The sequence below is a fragment of the Globicephala melas genome, chromosome 9, assembly GCF_963455315.2.
Source record: "Globicephala melas chromosome 9, mGloMel1.2, whole genome shotgun sequence".
Classification (NCBI taxonomy): domain Eukaryota; kingdom Metazoa; phylum Chordata; class Mammalia; order Artiodactyla; family Delphinidae; genus Globicephala; species Globicephala melas.
Genome location: NC_083322.1, coordinates 72,265,058 through 72,288,639, shown reverse-complemented (window position 1 = coordinate 72,288,639; position 23,582 = coordinate 72,265,058). Strand labels below are relative to the sequence as shown.

Here is a 23,582-nt window from a genome sequence, read left to right as displayed (position 1 = left end):
GAAAAAATATAAAGTAAAAAGCCACCCTTCAGTCTCAGAAGTTTTCAGATAGAAACATACTTCTTCTATACATATTTTCATTTATCATTTAATTAAAACAAAAATATAAAATTTAGTAAGTCTTTGATTTAAAAACAAAATGAGGTTTTATAAGATTTTAAATTTGTTTAGCATTAGGAAGTCCACGTCAAATATTAGATACCTGCATTGATTATGAATTCTTTCTGGATGGATACTAATGTATGGTGAAACTGTTTTATCAACGTATGAGCCAAATCCAAGGCGGAAGTCATGGGAGAAAAATGCCATTTTTCTAGATAAATCATTTCCAACTGAATTTAATTTTTCAATATTATTGTGCATTGATGCCGAGACATCAACCAGATAATAAAGATCCACAGGATATTTCTTCAGAGGATGAATTTTCAGCATAAAATTAGCTTCAGCTCCTAGTTCAGAGAAAGACAAACATAGTATAGTATTCATTTTAAACATCTCAGGTTAAGCTATCAATCATCCGGTCACATTTTAGGTATAGAACAATTATCACAAATTTGTGCATAATGAATGAAATTGGGAATATTCCAGAATAATTTCAAGGCAGTTTGGAAACTGTACCATCCCAGACATACCAATGTCTTAGTCTCCAACTTCTACAGTGCATTTCTCGTAATTCTTTAGGGCAGATAGAGATAATAACAAATAGACCAGCTCAACATAAATGTAATAGGTAATATATTTATCACCATATGAACCTGTATTTCTAGTGTCTAGTAAAGCATAGGACAAACAGCAAGCAGCATTCTATCATAAGAGAGAGTAGGTGTCTGTGCTTGTTTTCAGGTTGCATTTAGATATGAAGACAGCCAGAAAGGTATTCTAAGAAAATTTACCCCTTATTGGATGCAGGTGTAGATTCATTCTTTTGGGTTAAGGTATATTTACATATGAGATGTGAAAACTCTGGTACTGAGCAGTACATTAAGCTATTCAAAATAATTCCTACCTCATCATGTTACTTGATTAGATTCTCCCCAACAGTTAGTTGTAAGAGGAAATGAGACAGTGGTCTGAAGAATGATATGCAGCATTGCCACATTGAGGACCAAGACAATGTAGGGGACAGCATTTGTCCAATGCATAATGGGTGCATGATAAACATATGTTGAAGAGGGATCACAGGGGCAAAGAAACTGGATGAGTAGAGAGGGTCACCATAAGGAGAATTGTTGGAGCCTCCAAAAGACAACTGTCTTTGCAATACAGTTTTATTTAGTTTTCTGTCCATTATCAAGTCATACAAGGATTTGGTACCCTACAGAGTTAGTACTTCTGTATTTAACTTTTTAAAGTACATGATGAAAAGTTATCAATTTAAATAGAGGAAGTTTGTGAATTTTACTTTTTTAAATAATAAAGCAAATGCTTGTAAGTCATTAATTATTTGCACATGGGGAATATTTTGAGTGTAAAAATTTTTTTAATAAATACAAATTTGTATACATAATTGGTAGCCTGATCTACTTATTAAAGGAATCTTACAATTTATCAAATCATATTTTCAGTCTTAATATGCTTAAAAATAGCAATATTTTAAAACTTACTTCACAAATCAAATGTTATACAGCCAGATTGTGGAATGTATTAAAAATAGTAAGGTTTTTTGGTTTGTACTATTAATTATGGGAGAAAGGGGCTATTTACTTATTCCTAATTAGCCTTTAAATGCAGGAAACTTCTTTATTATAACATTCTTGGATTTTCAGCCCAAGAGTTTGGGAGGAGAAATTGGGCTTGCATAGCCCAGCCCAGTCAATTCTTTCACTCCTTTTTTTTAGGAGCTGGGCTGCCTCCGGTGAACATATATTTGGCTCTGCTTTCCAAGTATCTGGTGAAAAATCCTGCCCATGTGGAAGTGTCCTGCAATTTGGGTAGAGAAGTTTAATTCAGAAGAATGATAGAATCTGGTAGATAGGGCTGGATCGATGAGAAATAGAAATGGAGCGTATTGGGGAGTGTGGTTCATGTGGAGGAGCTTGAATTTTAATGTGGGTCAGCATTTAATTTTTAATTTTTTTAAAGTTGTGTAGTTGTTTTTTAACTGTTGACTTGGACATATGGCTGAAGGCATTAGGAGCTGGCCACATGGTATTCTCATCTTGATGGATCATTATAGTTTATGGTGGCTCTGTCTAAAGATGAATGGCTGCCTATTTTTATAGAGTCATCGAAAAATGTACCAGATATTCAGCGTGTTGTGTGAGTTGTTATATTATTGGTTGGTTATCTCAGCCAACAGGCAGAGTCTACATAGCATCAGCAAAAGCACAGGCCTTGGAGGCCTGAGCTATTCAGGGAGCTCCCGTAAAATGCTAGCCACACAGGAGCCTTCAGCACAGGTCAGCTGCTCATAGCCTAGCAAGCGAATCCTAGTCTCACTGACCTCAGCAAAGAAGAGGGCTTTTAGGAAGCCTTGCCAGGCTTTTAGGAAGCCTGGCCAAATGGCCATGGTTAGAGGGTGCAGGCTGCTGTAGCTTTATTTTGATTACATAGATGCTGGCGTTAGCACATGTACCTGGGTCAGTTGAAGACCTCAGCGTGGGCTGACACCTCAGTAAGACAAGTTTTCACTAAAGGAGAAAGGAGAATCTTTCTGTACACAGGCCTTTTACTCATCGCTGGAGAGAATGATAATCACTACTTTTAAACTGCAAGGCACTTGAGTTTCCTAAAAGGTTCTAGCTTTAAGTAGTAAGCTTAAGGTGGGCAGCCCTACATAGGCTGACCCCAAACCCCACTCTGCTTGTTAAGGAGGAAGCTGAAGGGGCCAAGCTTAGATTACCATATTTTGCCCATGAGCCTGAGACACTCCCCACATTATGCTCTCAAGTTGGCTTTGGATTGGATAATTATATATGACGGAGAAACCTTCTCTTGGAAGCAGTAGAAATATCTTTTCATGGGAACATGGATACCATGTCCCTGGATAAAATCTCCATTCAGTTCCTACTGTGGTGCCACCAACACTGGGCTCAAAGGGAAGATGACATTAAAGAGGTTTTGAATATATTGAATGAGAAAGAAACACATCTAAAAATAAGACAATATCTGCGGCCATCACCACTGTGATATAAATTCCAGCAGCAATGTCTTAAATGCTACTCTGAGAGAAGGAGCTATGTGGGGGTGGATTCTTTTAGTGGGTAAGAGCTACTAAGTGCAGTGATCCATATAAAATATTTACCACAGTATTTGGTACACAGTAAATATATAGACATTAGTAATTATTACCATTAGTATTACTAGATTCTAACATTAGATCTGTTCTAATGTTAGAATAGATGATAGATAGAACTGTTCTATCTAACATTAGATAGAACAACATTAGGATAAGAACTGTTTATTTATCTCTGAAGCCTCTGGGTTTGGTACATGCATAGCCACTCATAAATGTTCTTTAAACTATATTGGAAGAATATTTTGATACAGCATTTCAAAAGGCCCATATATATACCACAGTAAGAAGCTAATATTTATAACTTCTTTCCCATAGTTTAGGGAGATCTTAAATAGTTTCTCTCTATAAGAGGAAAAGAGTATCATCTGGCCCCCAAAATATTTATGCCACCACTTACATTATCTCCAGGAAAGCTTCATCCTCATAATTTGAGATTCTAAAGGCTCAAGTCCTATTCCTTTGATTAACTTTAAAGGCAAGAAAAGAGTCTGTGACATAGAATAAGAAAGAGGACTTGGAGGAAAGTTGAGACCTACTTAGAGCTATTGCCAATATTGGTTTGAATAGACCAAAAAAATAAAGTTGTTCGAATGAGTTTTAAATCACTCAAATAATGGCGTGAGCATCTCTGAAGAGCTGGCTACAACAAACATGACTGGATATTAAGAAAAGATAACTAAGAAATATTCTGCATAAGATGAAACTGAAAAACCGTAAGAAAATATGGAGAACTGTAGCAGGAGGAAAGAGCTGCCAATTTCTATTCATTATCCTTGAGCAGGGGAAGGAGAAGGCCCAAGAATTAGACTAGTTTGAAACAGCAAGGTACAGACTCCAGCACATTTCTGGATTTCTGTGTGGGATAAAATGGGGGATATGTGCCAGGTGTTGAGGAGGAAAAATGCATGACTCTATAGTTTTAGGTTTTTTGAAAAAAGTTTTGAATTCAAGAAGAATACCTGAAAAATCTTACATTTTAAATTAAGCTACACTAAAGAACTTTTTTTCTTTAAAATATTAAAATGAATCAAGTTTGAAACCTTTTCTTCAATTAGTGAAGTACAAATTATACTCATCCTTGTCATATACATTATATTACTTCTGAAACAGAAATCGAGAATTATCTTCTCTCACCTATCTTCCTAAAGATTTCATTTCATTTCACTGTTCTTAGGGGACATAAACTAGGATTAGTCACCTATTTCTGTTATTATTTTTCCATAAAATTGATAGGTAAAAATTTTAAAAAGTATAGTTTAAGAAGTAAAAAGTAAATATCTTTTTAAAATCTCATTTAAAATATTCAATTATATATATTATATACATATTTTATATAGCCCTAACATTCCTTTAAAAACTTAGTATATGATATAATGGAAATATTTTTATTTTTAAAAATAAAAACTTTTTAAAATCCTTAATAAATGCTACATTGAAGGTCATGAATTTTTATCAGGTAAGAATAAAGTGGTTATCTATAAATAAATCTAATAAATCAAAATTAATATTAGGGAATAAATGTATTTTACACTTAGGTATTCATTATACCAGACCCTCAACTCTTATATATATATTAGGGTGCAAAGGACTTTACATTGTAAGGAATGAGGTTCCTGTATATCTGGAGTTGGTAAAATACAGCTTTATATATTATGCCCCAAAGCTGGCATGTCTTTGATGCCACGATGCACTTTTAGATGAACTTATTAAATCTATTTTAATAATTATTTGCTATATATGCAGATTATAAAAATATAGTTCTGTCATAGCTATGTTGGAAAGATAACATACACGTTAGACAGTTAGTAACTATTTCCACACAGAAATTCATGAGGATTGGGGAATTGACTAAAATCAAACCCTATAATGATTGACATAGACATTAAGCATTTGTGTTTTGATTCTCCTACTCCCATGATCTCATTCATACTACCTTCACTTACTACCTCATGTTGACATCTCCAGCTTCTCTATCTCCAACTCTGTCTCTCCCCAGAACACCTAATGGGTAAGTCACTACCTTAATTCAAGATGTCTGTTTGAACTCAGACTCACCCCCTCCACAAAGAGCAGCCTTCTCCACCTCACCTAGATGCTCGAGCCAGAGCCCAGGTGTTCCCATACTCATCAATCACCAATCCCTGGGGATGAAACCTCCGGATTATCTCTCAAGTCTGGCCATTTTTCTCCTGCCTTGTTACCATTACTGCCATTGCTTATCTACAGCACTGAAATAACTTCCCAACTTTTGAACTGTTAATTTATAGTCTCAGGAGGATTCAGCCACCATTATGTCTACAGAAGAGAACAGACTAAATTCATTTAAGTGTATAAATTTAAAAGTAACATACCAGTATAAAAAAATGCACCTTGTAATTTTCAAATCTCAAGTATTTAAAAAAGAGCAAGACATTTTTTAAGGCTATTAGTCATTTTTTAGAGGTAAATAATATATGATAAGCCTCATCTGTAAGCTGTTGAAAATTAATATTCAGTGAGAAAAATAAGCAAATTTGTATGGAGGGGCAAATCACACACAAAGTGGAGAGATAAAGATAATTAATAAGCTTAAGAAAAATATTCAAGCTTTCTAGTAATAGGAAAAAGACAAAAGAAAACAGCTAATAGACTAGTTACACTTAACAAATTGAAGAGATTAAAAAGAATGAGAATGGGTGAGGTTGACTCTTGAAAGCCTAACTGGACATGAATTTTTCTTGTGAATAATCTGGTAATACACATGACCTAGTAAATCTATTCCTAGGAATGTATCCTAAATAAATATGTTATTACATATATGGAGAGATAGATAGATATAGATAGATACATGTATAATGAATATCACTGAAGATTTGTTTAAACAAACTGCATTTAAATTTGATTGGGACTGTCTTACATTTATTGATTCACTTAGATTTTGTTACATTACTAGAATATATTTATAGAAAACTGTTATTTTTATAATATTGTTTCCCTATTCAGGAACATAAAATTCTTCTGCATCTATTCATACTGTCTTTTACGTAGCACAATAGACTCTACATATTTTTTAGAAAGTTTATCACTAGGCAGTTTACATTTTAGGTTGCTGCTTTGAAATGATCCCTTTTTAAGTTATATTTAATACTATATAAGAAATTCATTGATTTTTGAATATTTAAAAAATTTCCTGCCATGGCCTTTTATTTTTAATTTTAATAGTTAGTTTTCGTTGATTTGCCTGGATTTCCAGGTAGAAATATAATGATAATTTTGCTTTATCTTTTCAAAATGTTGATAACACATACTTGGTTTTCTTGTCTGATTGCTTTTATGTAAAACTTTCAGAAGGATTTTAATACATATTAAAAAAGTAGTCTTCAATTTTGGTTTGGGCAGGAATGGATACTAATTTCTTTTGTATGATTTTTGGCATCTATTGAGATAACAATATATATTTTTCTTCTTTTGGCAAACTAAGATGATAAAAATACATTAATTTTAAGACAATCAACTACCCTAGGTTAGATCTACTTGTATGGTGACATTGCCCTTATTATCACATGCAGTTTAATTTGATTTCTTAAAATGTTATTAGGGATTTGATACTAGAGTTATGATAAGCTTGTAAAAATTGAGTAGCTTCTAAGCCTTCTCTAAAACCATGGAAGAGTTCATGTAGCATAGGGATAATGTGTTCCTTAAATGTTTAGGGGAACATGAAATCATTTCTCCCCATGAAATCCTTTAGACCTAATGTTTTTAGGGGGAGTTTCTTTTATAATTTTCTTAACTTCTTATATCTTTATTAGGTTTCTTAGGGGTTTCCCTCTTCTTGAGTCAATTTTAGTCATGTATATTTTCCTAGAAAATTATCTTTATTATTACGATTTATATATTTTACCACATTTAATGCATTTTACCATTTTTAATATTTTCTTAAAGTTTTTTTTTACCCAATATTTGTTTCTCTGGTTATGGTCTGTATAATCAGGTCATTTGCTTTTTGTCCTTTTTTCTTAATTAGCTTTGCCAACAATTTGTCTATTTCATTGGGCTTTACAAATAACCAGATTTTGGATTTATACGTTCGTTTTACTTTTTTATTTCTATTTTGCATTCCATTTTGTTTTTTTTCTTAACTTATGAATTTCTTCCTCTTGTTTTCCTTATGGTTATTTTGTTTTTGTTGTTTCTATACCTTTATCTGGATGCTTCATTCTTCTTTAATAATAAAAGCATTTAAAGTTTTGAATTATCCTGAGAGCAACTTTGAACACATACCATTATGTTATGATGTGTGTTGTTATTATTGTTATTATCAAATAGTCTATGACTAGAGTTTTGATTTATTCTTGGAGATAGAACTTATTTAGGAAAATCTTTTCTTTGTTTCTCTATTATTTAATATTTGTTTATCCTCTTGTATTGATTTTAAATTTTATTGCGAGGTGTTCAGAGATGTTGGCCTATAAAAACAGTTTCACTTTTTGGAGTTCAGTTTTCTTGTATAAAATATAATTAATTTCTAAAAATATTTCATAGCTTTTGAAAACATTATTTTATATATCAAGAATTATGGATTGAATTTTGCCCCCTCCCTGCCCGCCCCCAGCCAAATTTCTATGTTGAAGCCCTAACTCACAATGTGATGGTGTTTGGAGATGGAGCCTTTGGGAGATGACTAGATATAGATGAGGTCCTGAGGGTGGGGTCCTCATGGTGGGTTCAGTGCCCTTATATGTAGACAACAGAGAGCTCCTTTTCTGTCTGTCTGTCATTCTCTCTCCCTCCCCAGAAACCGAATCTGCCAGCACCTTGATCTTAGAATTCCTAGCTCCTAGAACTGTGAGAAAATAAATTTCTGTTGTTTAAGGCACATAGTGTGTGGTATTTTGCTATGGCAGCAATAGAAGGTGGCAAGTGTCATAATCTTACCAACCTAGTTACTTTAATTTTTGTGTACCCCTTTCCAGCTGTCACTCATTTATGTCCATACTGGGCTGTATAATTGTTGGATATGGTGAAGTGCAGTTTTAATTGGAAGCTGGGAATATGCCTAGGGCCAAGAAAGAAATGGATTTCGTTATTTGGGTAATCCAAGAGTCTGGGAAAAATAGCTCAGCTTTGGAATTGGGAGGTCATATGTTGATAATGGTTATTCAAAAGTTTAATGACAGGACAAGACCACCCAAAATGAAATAATGATGGCTTGAAGGCAATCGCATACCACTTAAAACTAAATGTATCTAGTTGAGTGATGCATATCTTTGTACCTGAACTTATCTTGCCATATGTAGTTAGTTCATTGGGATTCTCTGGCACTGGAGAAAATGAATAATTTCCAGTGGCCTGCTACATGTGCAATACAGTGGTGTGGAAGGACAAGTATAAGAGAAGTATTGGAGGAAAAGCGTATGTTACTCTCAGGGGCCAAATCAGCTCAAGTTAATTATGATAATTATGAATTATAGTTTTCTGTTACAAGCTTATCACACAGGCTCTAAGACTTAGCTTAATTCACATCTCTTACTAATTAATCAACTAACAAATTCAGCAAACACTTATGGAGTGCTTACTACATGCCAGCACTCTGTTAGGCATTGGAGAAACAGAGTAGAATAAAACATGTTCTCTTTCTTCCAGAGCTGGCAGTGGCATAGGAACACAATTACAGTACAATGTGATCAAGTTTGGAAACACATAATTATAATATAGTGTGGTCAGGTTTGCAGAGTGTCCGAGGCCACACAGCTAGCTATAGGCATAAGAAAGACTAGAATTCTGATTTCTTGATTCTGAGCCCACTCTTATTTCTACTGTAGCAATACTGCCTGCCATAAAATGTTAAATATGAGCAAATAAAGCTAGATATAATTTCAAATGAAGAATCATCATTGATTTATTTGAAAATAACCATACCTTGACGTAGCTGAATCAGCACTTCTCCTGGTGTCACCTGGGTATTGATTTCATTTTCACTTGGTGTTACATGCACAGATGGGTATTCTATCAAATCAATTGAGCAGCCTTTGTTTATTAAATTGGAAACAATATCACAACGTTCATTCTTTGATCCACCTGAAATGAAATCCTGTTTAAAAGAAGGAAAATCACTGATGTTTTTAGTGCATATCATCTCAGTTATAACCAAAGAAAACCACATAACGAACACTGCAAAGAAGCCATCTTCCAATATTGTACAAATTATACAACTGTTAAGAATAGCTGCATGTTTCCAATAAGAATACTGGCAAATTTGTCTTGAATAAAGCTTTAATTTCTAAATGTTATTTTGAAAGAAGAAAATGAATATTAAAAAGGAGATTTAAACTAAGTACTTTAAATATTGTTAACTGATCACTTTAAAATTACACCAACGTAATTCCTTCTAAATATTTTACTTTGGAAATACTGCTCCAAAAGAAAATTTAGCCAAAATAGACCATTCAGTGTGGTTCCACATGTAAGCTTCAGTTCTCAAAGAACCCAACTGGTATGTTTACTATATACTATTATGTTTGGAATGTGAGAGCAAGTCCTTAGAAATCACATGCCTAATTAGGTACTGAAAATTCATAAAAGAATGAATTGGAAATCTATATTTCTTAGACTAAAAATTCCCCGACTTCTTATACACGTAACAGCCTGTAATTCAGTAAACCAAGGAAGATGCTCATAATGAGGCTGGGAGATAAAAAAGTGCAGCTCAAATTCTCCTGATTTTGAACAGAATCTTGAACTTTCATTACCATTCAGCACTGGTTAGTTGATGGTAATCCAATAGCCATCCATTAAACTTGGAATTAATGGAGCAAGCTTAAAATATAATTTATCTTGACTGAGAAAGATTTGATATTTTTATTTTTGAATGTAACCATTCAGGTTTTTTCCTAAGAACAGGAAATGTATTGAAAAGTATAGAAATATAGTTTATTATATATAATGTTGGCCTGAATTATTTGGGATATTTGCTTACATATGGGCTGGATATTTGCTTAGTGATCTTCCTGGATGTGGCTATTTTGATCTGGCATTCAGTCATTCCTCATCTAGTTTAACCGATTCAGAGAACTGGGTTTCTGATCAATTACTCATTCAATCGAAGAATGTTGACTGAATACTTACTCAGGGACAGTAGTTTGTTAGGTGCTGAGGATACAGACTGGAACACGACAGATAGAGTCCCTGTTATCAGAGTCAACAGACCATCAGTGAATTCAGCCATTAAGCAAGTAAATGTAATTATCATAGGCATTAAATTTAGGGGAAGCACAGAATGTCATAGGGTTATGGAGAAAAGAGATTATATTCACGTTTAATATTACTTGACTATGAGATCACTAATTATGAATAAGGAGATCCTTGGCACTGGTGAGGAATTAGATGGGATGGTGGTAGGCAATATAAAAACATTCATACAAAGATTTTAATTTAATTCTTCTCTCAATTTAGAAAAAGCGTTGGAAAACTAGAGACAGTGGGACAAACACAGCTCATGCCTTGTTTTTGTATGGCTTGAGTGTTAAAAAATACTTGTTACATTTTTTAAATGCTGTAAAACAATAAAAACGGAGAAGAAGAATGTACAACAGAGATAGTATGTGGCACAAAAAATTTTACTATGTGACCCTTTACAGTACTGATCCTGAATTAGAGTGTGGTGCACAGTTGTAATATAAATATAATTAAAAGACAAAAGAGAGGGCTTCCCTGGTGGCACGGTGGTTGAGAATCCACCTGCCAATGCAGGGGACACAGGTTCGAGCCCTGGTCGGGGAAGATCCCACATGCTGCGGAGCAACTAAGCCCGTGCCCCACGAATACTGAGCCTGCGCTCTAGATCCCGGGAGCCACAACTACTGAGCCCACGTGCCACAACTACTGAAGTCCACGTGCCTAGAGCCCGTGCTCCGCAAGAGAAGCCACTGCAGTGAGAAGGCAGCGCACTGCAACGAAGAGTAGCCCCCGCTCGCCACGACTAGAGAAAAGCCCACACACAGCAACAAAGACCCAACACAGCCAAAAATAAATAAATAAATAAATAAATTTGTTTTAAAAAAAGACAAGAGAGAATAGGTTCTTTTCAGTCAAGATCTCCAGGTGTCATTGGTGAATGACTTCATGGGAATAGAAGAATTCGATTTGCCTTGCTATTGACCTTGCTTGCTGAAGTTTAAAACGTTTAAAGCCTTAATTTCTCATTTCCAAGTTTATCCTATCTGTTGTTAAAACTTAGAGGTTCTGAATGTGAGATTTAGTTTTTAAACAACTTGGAGCTCCTCAGAGAAAGGTGGCATGTACTGCTAGATATAAGGGGCTGGATGGGGGATCTCAGCTGTCCCAGAGCCTGGGGAATACTGAGGGCGCATAAGGCTTGGTACATGTATGCTCATTCATGCCTCCCATGAAGGCCACAGACCAAGGGCCACATGCGCTTTAATTTAATTAATTTAAGCAAAAACTGCAAGCCTTCAAATCAGGAAAGGAAATAAAGTACAAATAACTCTGATTTTTCTTTTCAGCTGGAAATTTTGTGATTTGTATATACAGAATGAAAAAGAGGGGAAGGTGGTTAATTCACTGCAACTATACATCAAGCTATGCCATTTGACCTTTAAATGTCAAATCATTTTGCTGAAATAGGCAAAAAAACATCATTTGTTTTGCAGTGTCTGAATCAGCATGGCTGTTTTTACTCTACTGTAAAAACTAAGTTAGAAAAACATTGCCAATTTGACAATTAGGTTTGAAAAGGGAAGAAAAGATCGTGGCATCAAAATAAAGAATGGAATGCTGCCCCTACCCACTGTGGCCTACTTTCCACTCCGTATAAAAGAAAAGAATTTGAAACCACACCCTTTTAACTTTTGGTGTTTTATGTCATTTTAATGTCTTCTAATTCTTATATTTTACTTTTTCTACAAGAAATACTCAAGCAAACTTATACTCCAGCTGTCTAAAACCTATTTGAGAATGAAAAGCCCAGGTTAGAAAGTTACCCTGGTTGGCTTCTCATCAATTGTTACTTTCATCCATTTAATGTAATAGTCTGGAGATATAAATAGGAAAAGGTTTTTCTCCTACTCGTTTCTGAGTCTTTCTAACCTCCAAGCATGGCAATCTGTACAGAAATGAAAGAATTCCTTCATCTTCCTTTTTGACAGTGAATGCCCTTTGTATTGTATTTCGGTTTAATTATGCTCCAAGGCTGCCCTGTAAACTTCTGACTATGTAATCACAACCTGTATCTGACATATCAGGCAGAAGAGGAGGAGAAGTCTTCAAAACTTTCACATACGTTAAGTCATCTTTTTTTTCACATATGTTATGTCCAGTCTTTGACATATGTTAAAATGAATATGAGGCATTGAACTAGGTAATATTGATACAATTTTGTCTATCCTAAATATTTTCCAGTTCCTTTTATGTAGCATGGAGAGAAAGAGAAGTCAAAATATACAGAATGGCAGATTGACATGCCACACAAGAATGCAGACAAATTGATTATACTCTGTGTAAATTTTCTAGTGAACTTTTACTTTTGACCAGCTTTGAGAATTATACAAACCAGGCTTAAGTTGATCATGTTTATCTTTTCTAATCATGAACAGAGAAAAAAATGCCTCTTTCTTTCTTGTCCCTCTTCTCTTGCTGGCTGAGAAATAAAACCAGCAGTTGCATATGTGACTAATGGTGGGCAATCTTTCAAAATTAACCATTGCATTTTTCCTTTCAGTGGTGTCAGGTCAGCATGTAGGGAGTGGACAGCTCCTTCTGTTAATGATATGGCCAGTGACTGAGTGCTAACATGGGTTGCTTCCCCTGACGTTGTATTCTTAACACAGGCAATTTTCTTAGTTTCCTAAGTCTGAATGAATTGCTCTAGAGTCTCACCATAGTTCTTATAGTAACTTAAGCAATGCCTGTGTGCTAAATGCCTTCCACATACAGTTTCATTTAAACTTCACAACGGTGTGTCATAGTTACAGTTATTATTTCCATTTTAGAGCTAGGGAAAACTGAGGCTCAGAGTGGGTAGGTTAACATGGCCAAGTTTACATAGTTGGAAATGGATGGCACTGGGATTTGAATCCAAGTTGATCGCATTTCAGAGCCTGCTTTGTCAACACATAAATTAGACTACCCTGCACCACATAGAAGAATATTTCGGGATATGAACAGCCAAGTCATTTCTGGATGTTTTCTGAGATCCCCTTCTGAGGATTGGACCAACAGCAGACACCTCTGGAAGCCACCCTACGTTTCCTCCTTGGCTTACCTCCTTCCACTTGACCACCCATTCCTCTGAATACACAAAATCCCTCCTCCGTGGCAGGACTGACATTGCTCCTTCCATAACTGTGACTCTCCAGACTTTTCATGCCAGTAGAGGTGTGAGATGGAGAAGGGTGCTCTCTGGAAACTGACATTCTATATGGCTGGCATGTTGCATTTAGCTGGTAACTGGGTTTCTGAACCATCTTTTGAAAATCCCTCTAAACTATAGTCACTAAAGTTCTCAGGAGCTGAAGTTAAGTTGGCACAGTCTTCACAACTCTAATGATCTTCCTTGGTCATGCAGTAGAGGTCTAAAACGGAGTGTTGGGTGAGGGTCATGAAATATCAACATATCAACAAATGTAAAACATACCTGACAAGGAAAAACTGGAAGTAAACTTCAAACTCAAGGTTATAGAGATGCGGAAAGGGAGGCTCAGAGAAAAGAGTGAATTCTGTCTGGTCATTTGGATCATAGGAGGGAATGAGATTGGTCCTGGAAACTGTGGAATTGTCCTCTCTATGACATTGCCTGGCTCCATGGGTTCTGGCAAACCACTGCCTAGTTTTGAGTGACATCTGATTTTCTGACCGATAAAGCCCAGAGTATGTCCAGGAAGCCTTTGGGCTGTCAGTAGGAGGGCTGCTTACTTCCGGAAGACATGGCTACTGTTTCATGATCCCCTCCCCTGCCTTTTTCCTGACTTGTTGCATAGAAGAAAGTAATGTCCATCATCCTTTGCTACTTTTCATATTTCTGTTTCCTCTTGGTGGATGTATAAAAGGACAAGTAATAACAGGAGAGATTGGAAAGCTAATGGTAGATACAGTTTTTTCATCTAAATCAGAGGCTGCAAAAGCTAGAGATTTCTCTTCATGTCAAGCAAAAGGCCATTAAAGGTCTGTTTGTTTCAATTCTCAGGAACTACATAAATAATTGTAAAGTTACCTAGGTAATCTCATAAAAAAAAAACCAAATTAGCAGTTGGCTTCCTCATTGAAACTTATTATATAAGGTAGTTTTGATTGAAGATTACCAACAAAAGAAAAAACTCAATACAAGTTTAGAGCCAAGAAGGAAGGAACACATTATAATCGTTTTACTATAAAGTTTGTTATTAGGACATGTTTCTCTTTATTTGACTATAAAAACATAAATTTTGAAGAATAAACATTTTCTGGTTATTCTCCATGTAACAGAATTTAATGTACACAATATTGCATGAATAGGGTCGCATGTCAAAGAAAAGCATCCCATTTTGCATAAGTAGCCAGTGAACTGATGTACAGTGTTATGAAATGGAGCAAATCACTTATCTCCAAGTATTTCAAATAAAAACAAATGAGATGGAACAATAAATTAGCTTGCTTTTCTTTAATAAGCAAGCACAAGACAACGATCCAACTTGGATATATAACCTAATGCCCCAAGCTGCAGCAAGAATTTCGCACAAAGCCTACTGACCTATCAAAAGTTACTATCCGTGTTTGCCAACTCTCTCTATAGAACAGATGGAAAACATAAAATGGTTTGCACTTCATTTCAAAATTACCATAATTTTCCTAATAAAAAGGTTATACTTATATTCAGCCAGATATGCTGTTTCCAAGCATGAAACCAAAGAAAATTTTCCTGATGCTCAGCAGTATCTTTCTTTTTCCTGATGCATCTTCAAGGCACAGAATATTAGGTCAGTGAAATCATGCTAGAAAGAAGGTCAACTTTAAGGAGAAGAGAAAAGAGCAAAAAAGGAAAGAAAGAAAAAGGCACACCTCTTGAGCACACCATCCACATTCCGGACCCAGCGCAAGGCACTTGGTGCAGGACACTGCATTCGAAGATGCACATCTATTGTCTTCTGTAATGGAGGATAAAATGAGGCATTACGGTTTACTCTGATATTGGGAAATATGTGCAATTCTAGACCAAAATGTATTTTGAAAACTGACATAAGCTGACCCATAGTTTTAAGTATATGACATCAAAAATATATAATTTCTTTGGGAATTGTTAACCTGATCACTGCAATTAATATGTACCGTATTTTCTGGATAGCTATCATCTGGTTTTATAAAATTAGGGAAAAGAAGGTGATAAAAATATGACTTTAGGTTTTGGGGTTTCGTTTGAAACTCTGTTGCAATGGCAGAGGATCCTCCAAATATTTTAGTGTGCTAAAGTTTCACTGTAGTTCATATTATCTGAACCAATGAGGTGTTTTTGGATCTAGAATTTTTCTGTAAAAATAATCATATACAGACCTCAATCTCAACATGTAAATCCATATTGAGTCACAGTGAATGAAGTTTCTGAGAAACATTCTTGATGGACATACACAGTAGTTCGCTTGGTAATTCTGACTGCATTAATATTGATTATTTTGGCATGAAGGATATCAGAACCAGACAAAATGGCAATGATTCAGTATTTTAGAAGTAAAGTGGTTAAAATGAATGGGTTGTTTTAGTTAACCTAATTTAGTTTCTCTGACTGGACCACTTTAAGATTATGACCAATTCACTTTTCCATAGCTACCCACACTTGTCTGTTATGTGTTAATAACATAGTTGTGCCTGGATACTATTTACCTTTATCCTTCTAGCTACTACTTAGATCATTAAAAAGAGGCTCATATTACAGACTTAAACACATAAAATATAATAAAGAGAGAGTCATAAATTATTTTATCATGAGGTTTTAGTGGAACAATCACATGCTTCCCATACTCCATCCTTTACAATGAAATGTCCCAAGGACATGGGAAATCACAGCATTCTACCCATCTCACACGCACACAGTAAATAACATAGACATCCTGGCTTTAAGTAGTTCACAGTCCAGGTGAGGTGAAAACTGTATAAGAAAACAATAAAATACAGGGTGATAAGCATAACAAAATATCACCAATGCACTATGGGAATATGGTGAGGATCTTCTCACTCTACTTAGAGGGAAGGGCAGGGGTCAGAGAAGAGGGCATGTTTACAGATGGCTCCCCAGAGGCAGTGATACCTAGTATGTCTCTTTGCCCTCTCATTTTGTTTCTTCTCATTTGTGTTCATCTCTTTTTAAAAAATGTAATAGGCATGAAAGAAGACTGTGTGTGTGCCCAATCACACATGTACATCGGAGTTTGAAAGGGGATAGAGTCTACAAAATCTCTAGCTATCCCCATCTAATTGGTTTCTCTTTTCCTTCTCTCTCAACTTGCCCCAACATTCTTGAAGACAGGCTTAAAACGGTTCTGACCTGGAGGTGGCATGGGATGGGTGTTGGCAGTGAAGAGAGAGAGAGGAATACAGAGAAGTAAACATAGCAGAGAGGTGCATTGGGATATTGGGAAGTATGTGCAATTCTAGACCAAAATGTATTTTGAAAACTGAAATAACTGGGGTGGTAGTGAGCACTCTTCCCTGTATTTCCCCAGGTACCAATGAGTTAAGCTAAAAGCATTCTTCCTTAACATCTCATTGTTCTATTATCCATCTCTTCTGTCCCCTTCATCCTTTGTCCTTGGCTTTACATCAGCTTTTAAAATACACCATCCAAAACATCTTCCCTGATCTAGATGCACTGCACTGGGCTAGAATTTTCTTCACTGGCCTAGAATTCCAAGGACTAAAAAAACTAAGGTTTGGGCTCTCTTTACTACAGTGTGGTCACCAACTATGAAGACTCCATAACCTAAAAATCTTCCATCTGGCTTATCCTCCAAAACTGTAAAACCTGCTTATTCCTAAAGTATTCAGAAGAGGAGTGACCTTTTTAGTTTCGTTCTCAGAAAGCAAATCAGTTTAGGTCTAGAAGTCAAGCACATTTGCAGACCTAACTTGACCTTTACCAACTCTTAAGCTTGACCCAGCTGGAAAATGGAATTAAGTCTATTTCAGATCAGAGTTGAGCAAGCCTTTCACTGAATAGGTAGGACTTTTGCTGTGGCAAAAGACAGCAGTCTCCTAGAAGGGAAGCTGCAGATTCTATGACTTTGGTCTTTGTTTCAAATGGTTGTCTGACTCTGTCTTAAGTTAACCTGGTTCAAGTTCAAGTCAGGCTCCTACGTCTATAGCACATGTAGTAAATAATGAATTTATAAGCAAAAATCTGTTCTCTCTGAATCTTTTTTTTAAATTAATTAATTAATTGATTTTCAGCTGTGTTGGGTCTTCGTTGCTGCGTGTGCGCTTTCTTTAGTTGCGTTGAGCGGGGGCTACTCTTCGTTGCAGTGCACGGGCTTCTCATTGCAGCTGTTTCTCTTGTTGTGGAGCACGGGCTCTAAGCACATGGGCTTCAGTAGTTGTGGCACGCGGGCTCAGTAGTTGTGTCACGTGGGCTCTAGAGCGCAGGCTCAGTAGTTGTGGTGCACGGGATTAGTTGCTCCGCGGCATGTGGGAACTTTCCTGACCAGGGCTCGAACCCATGTCCCCTGCATTGGAAGGCGGATTCTTAACCACTGCGCCACCAGGGAAGCCCTGTTCTCTCTGAATTTTGCTTTCTGTTTTCTTTTAAAAGTTCTAGTGCCAACCTCTGTTCTCAAACTTCAGACACCTAAGGATGATGACCAAGGGACACAGAGACTTTGGTTCTGTTAATACTTCCCTGGTTCCAAGGCTGACATTTCTCAGTCTATTTAACTACAAGAAAAATGATCCTGTTTAGATGATATGTTTATTAATATTATTTTGAGGGTGTTTAATCTACAGAAGTGAAAGGAAGAAGAAAATGAACCAGGAAAAAAATAACCTAAAGACCGTAGAAATTTCAACGTTTAGCTTGGGAGCTTTCCATAAGTCACGTGATCAGATCAAGTGAAAGTTCTAGGAAACATTTCTAATGTTTTTATGGTCTAAAGTCTACACCACAAAATTTCAACAAAATTTAAAGGATGTCCATAGTTATCTGGAAGAATGAACCGAAAACTGATAAAGATTATCGTCCGTGGTATTTAGAATCAATCATTCTAGATCCTCCTGTTACTCCTAGACAGAATGATTTGTAAAAAACGCAGAAATGCATTTTTTCCAGACAGCATCCTCTTCCTAATTGCATTTACTATACTAATTAAATTAAACTTGTATAATTATGTAAAATTGCTTCCTTTAAAAAAAAAACAAAATAAACACTGTTATAATGGATATGTATTCTACTTTGATAACAGTCAAAACCAGGCAAACTGAGTATATGTAGAATAAAGTTTGGAGTATAACTTCAGGGTTTCCTTGTTCTAGGTGTATATCATAGTCATGTAAATGTTACAGATATCTTCAAAATACATTACCTGATTACTGAAAGTTCTTGCATACACGACATTTAATGTGTTACCATTTGATATAAAAGTTAAAGAAATAGATTCGTGTTTTAATCACTTGTAATTATCTACTTATTCCAAGTTTTGACTGAGGAACTGTTTCGTAAAGGCCCCTACAAAAATATAGGGAGGGAGGAGGTGGTTTAGGTCTCCTTCTTTGAAAATCAGGCACAGGAAACAGAACCAAAGTCACAGTTAAATTTCAATAGCGATTAAGTAAAGGGGCAAGGGAGAAAAGGTGGAAGCATGGGAAGCTCTTTGGAAAAGATGGATCTGAGTAGGGAAACGTGCAAGAGCTTAGAAATGTATTACAAGGTTGGTTCAGTGGGTTGTGTAGGCTTCCTGGTAGAGGGGACTAGTGCCTGTGTTCTGGTGGATGAGGCTGGATCTTGTCTCTCTGGTGGGCAGGATCACATCCGGTGGTGTGTTTTGGGGTGTCTGTGGCCTTATTATGATTTTAGGCAGCCTCTCTGCTAATGGGTGGGGTTGTGTTCCTGTCTTGCTAGTTGTTTGGCATAGGGTGTCCAGCACTGTAGCTTGTTGGTCGTTGAGTGAAGCTGGGTCTTGGTGTTGAGATGGAGATGTCTGGGAGGTGTTTGCCGTTTGATATTATGTGGAGCTGGGAGGTCTCTTGTGGACCAGTGTCCTGAACTTGGCTCTCCCACCTCAGAGGCACAGCCCTCATGCCTGGCTGGAGCACCAAGAGCCTTTCATCCACATGGCTCAGAATAAAAGGGAGAAAAAATAGAGAGAAAGAGGATAAAATAAAATAAAGTTATTAAAATAAAAAATAATTAAGAAAAAAAATTTTTTTAAAGTAACAAAAAACCAGACAGACAGAACCCTAGGACAAATGGTGAAAGCAAAGCTATACAGACAAAATCTCACACAGAAGCATACACATACACACTCACAAAAAGAGGGAAAGGGGAAAAAATAATATATCTTGCTCCCAAAGTCCACCTGCCCAGAGATAAACCCACGCACATATGGTCACCTTATCTTTGATAAAGGAGGCAAGAATATACAGTGGAGAAAAGACAGCCTCTTCAATAAGTGGTGCTGGGAAAACTGGACAGGTACATGTAAAAGTATGAAATTAGAACACTCCCTAACACCATACATAAAAATAAACTCAAAATGGATTAAAGACCTAAATGTAAGGCCAGACACTATCAAACTCTTAGAGGAAAACATAGACAGAAGACTCTAAATCACAGCAAGATCCTTTTTGACCCACCTCCTAGATAAATGGAAATAAAAACAAAAATAAACAAATGGGACCTAATGAAACTTAAAATCTTTTGCACAGCAAAGGAAACCATAAACAAGACCAAAAGACAACACTCAGAATGGGAGAAAATATTTGCAAATGAAGCAACTGACAAAGGATTAATCTCCAAGATTTACAAGCAGCTCATGCAGCTCAATAACAAAAAAACAAACAACCCAATCCAAAAATGGGCAGAAGACCTAAGTAGACATTTCTCCAAAGAAGATATACAGACTGCCAACAAACACATGAAAGAATGCTCAACATCATTAATCATTAGAGAAATGCAAATCAAAACTACAATGCGATATCATCTCACACCAGTCAGAATGGCCATCATCAAAAAATCTAGAAACAATAAATGCTGGAGAGCGTGTGGAGAAAAGGGAACACACTCTTGCACTGTTGGTGGGAATGTGAATTGATACAACCACTATGGAGAACAGTATGGAGGTTCCTTAAAAAACTACAAATAGAACTACCATATGACCCAGCAATCCCACTACTGGGCATATACCCTGAGAAAACCATAATTCAAAAAGAGTCATGTACCAAAATGTTCATTGCTGCCCTATTTACAATAGCCAGGACATGGAAACAACCTAAGTGTCCATCATCAGATGAATGGATAAAGATGTGGCCCATATATACAATGGAATATTACTCAGCCATAAAAAGAAATGAAATTGAGATATTTGTAGTGAGGTAGATGGACCTAGAGTCTGTCATACAGAGTGAAGTAAGTCAGAAAGAGAAAAACAAATACCGTATGCTAACACATATATATGGAATGTAAGAAAAAAAAAAAGGTCATGAAGAACCTAGGGGTAAGACGGGAGTAAAGACACAGACCTACTAGAGAATGGACTTGAGGATATGGGGAGGGGGAAGAGTAAGCTGTGACAAAGTGAGAGAGTGGCATGGCCATATATACACTACCAAACGTCAAATAGATAGCTAGTGGGAAGCAGCCGCATAGCACAGGGAGATCAACTCGGTGCTTTGTGACCACCTAGAGGGGTGGGATAGGGAGAGTGAGAGGGAGGGAGATGCAAGAGGGAAGAGATATAGGAACATATGTATATGTATAACTGATTTACTTTGTTATAGAGCAGAAACTAACACACCATTGTAAAGCAATTATACTCCAATAAAAATGTTTAAAAAATTTTATCTAGGTAACAAAAACTAATAATAGTAACTAATATTATATTAAAAAAAAAAGAAATGTATTACAAGGAAGTTAGTGCCTGAGGCAGTATCTCAAAACAGGGAGAGCAAAGAAATAATACAACTATTGGTATTTCTCTTTTTTCTTCTAGTTTTTTCCTTGGAGTTCACATAAATAATACAAAATTGAATTGTTCATTTATGTGTTCTTCATTTCCTCTTTTAATTAGTATTCAGAATACATGAAATATAATTTTACTTTTGAAATAGACAAAGAAGCAGATATAATTAAAATAATTATAATAATACTTAAGTGGCAAAACTTCAACTACTAAAATAATTTTTATGCAACAAGTGCATATTTCAAGTGTGCTCATATAGAATTAGTTGAAAAAATTCACTTTAATATTTGTAGTTTGTTACTAAACTATAATTCAGAAAATACTATTCTTCAGCAGCAGCATCTAGCCTAGATTGGCAAATTTTTCTCCTCTACCTCTAACATACTGCTTAATTTCTTTTGAACTTGTAGCAAATAAGCATTCAGCCCATATAAATGAAAATGACTACCTTTATGGGAAAACCATTTTGTCTAAATAATTTTGCCTCTACTTGCACTTGAAGAAACATACACCTACATTTATGTTTAGTGAAAAACACCTTGGCTTTCTTTCTTTCTTGTCTCCCTATTAGTATTTCCAGTGATTAGGTTTGATAGTCTAAAGATGTATTTGGAGAAAAGGTGGTGGTATGATAATGTTCAATTCTTATATAGTGGCTCAGGAAAAAGGGTGAGGGGATTCTAAGAAAAAATAATTGTCTTAGATCCTCAGAGGAAGAACCTGAGAGAGATTCTTGGCAAGTGATTTTTGAGAAGGGAAGTGAGATGAGAAGGTCAGGACAAGGTGCTCAGCAAAGATGTTGGTGCAGTCCAAGTCTGATCTCAGTCTGATCCAACCCAGAAGTCATACCCAATTGACACCATGGAGTTATCCCACCTTGAGGCAAGGGTGGTCTAACATTTATACCCTCATACCAGTCAGTCATTGGCTGCAGGCAGCCTGGAGGGCATAGGGTGGGGTCAGGGTAGGTTAAAGTCCCAGATATCTTTGAGCCATGTAGTTTGCTTTGGTGGAAGCCAATTCTGAGAAGGTGGCATTTGTGAGCCATTAACAGCCAGAATTCACAGTAGCTGGGGATGGTGTGCCAACCTATAAAAGGATTCCAGATGGGGTGCCAGCAACATCTACTAAAATGATGTACCCCAGAGAGTGATAAATAATTAGAGTAGCAGGCAGAGATTGCTATTTGCCTGCCTGTTCTTTACTAAGAGTATCTTAGTTTTGCTGAAGATGGCATTGAGAAGAACTGGAACATCACACTTTCCAGCCTCACTTACATGGTCATATGACTAGTTGTGATGACTAGGATGAGGAGGCAGAAATTGCTGAATGGGGCTTCTGTCAAAGTTCTTCAAAAAGAGGGCTGATTCAGCTGGAAGGCCCCTTTTGTCTTATGCTTGTCCTGCTTCTTCCTGCCTGGAACATGGATGTGATGTCTCAAACAGCAGCAGCAATCTTCATACTTGAGGTAACCTTTTTCATAGAAGCCAATAGTAAAGATGGCAAAAGTAAAGAAGCCCAGGCTGCTCATCACTGTGGAGTTCCTGCCCCCTTTCTGGGTTGTCTCTCAGAACTGTTTCTGACATTAAGAGGAAAATTCACCCCAATCTTACTTAAGCCACTATTTTTAAAGGCCCTCTTACTAGCAGATGAACACAATGCCTCAGACAGTTTTTCATCTGAGATTCAAAATATAAATTAATGAGATGTTCATAGCAGCATTATTTACAGTTGCCAAGATATGGAAGGAACATAAGTGTCCGTCAATAGATGAATGGATATAGAAGATGTGGTATATACACACACACACACACACACACACACACACACACACACACACACAATGGAATATTACTCATCCATGAAAAAGAATGAAATTTTGCCATTTGCAACAACATGGATGGACTTGGAGGGTATTATACTAAGTGAAATAAGTCAGAGAAAGACAAATACTGTATGATGTTACTTATATGTGGAATATATAAAATGAAACAAACTAGTGAATATAACAGAAAGGAAACAGACTCAGAGATATAGAGAACAAACTATTAGTTACCAGTGGGGAGAGAGAAGGGGGGAGGGGCAAGATATAGGTAGAGGATTAAGAGTTACAAACTATTATGTATTAAAAAAAAAGCTAGAAAGATATATTGTACAACACAGGGAATATACCAGTATTTTACAATAACTATAAAAGGAATATAACCTTTAAA

General features: G+C 36.2%; 1 protein-coding gene across 1 annotated transcript in view; it reads right to left on the bottom strand.

Moving 5' to 3' along the window:
* ITGB8 (integrin subunit beta 8) overlaps positions 1 to 23,582 on the bottom strand; it is a 96,012-nt gene that overhangs the window by 43,562 nt on the left and 28,868 nt on the right. Inside the window, exons 2-4 of the mRNA XM_030857085.2 lie at positions 15,272 to 15,357; positions 9,140 to 9,311; positions 203 to 449 (exon numbers count right to left, since the gene is read on the bottom strand). Coding sequence (XP_030712945.1) covers positions 203 to 449; positions 9,140 to 9,311; positions 15,272 to 15,357 — 505 coding nt within the window. The remainder of the gene's footprint in view (positions 1 to 202; positions 450 to 9,139; positions 9,312 to 15,271; positions 15,358 to 23,582) is intronic.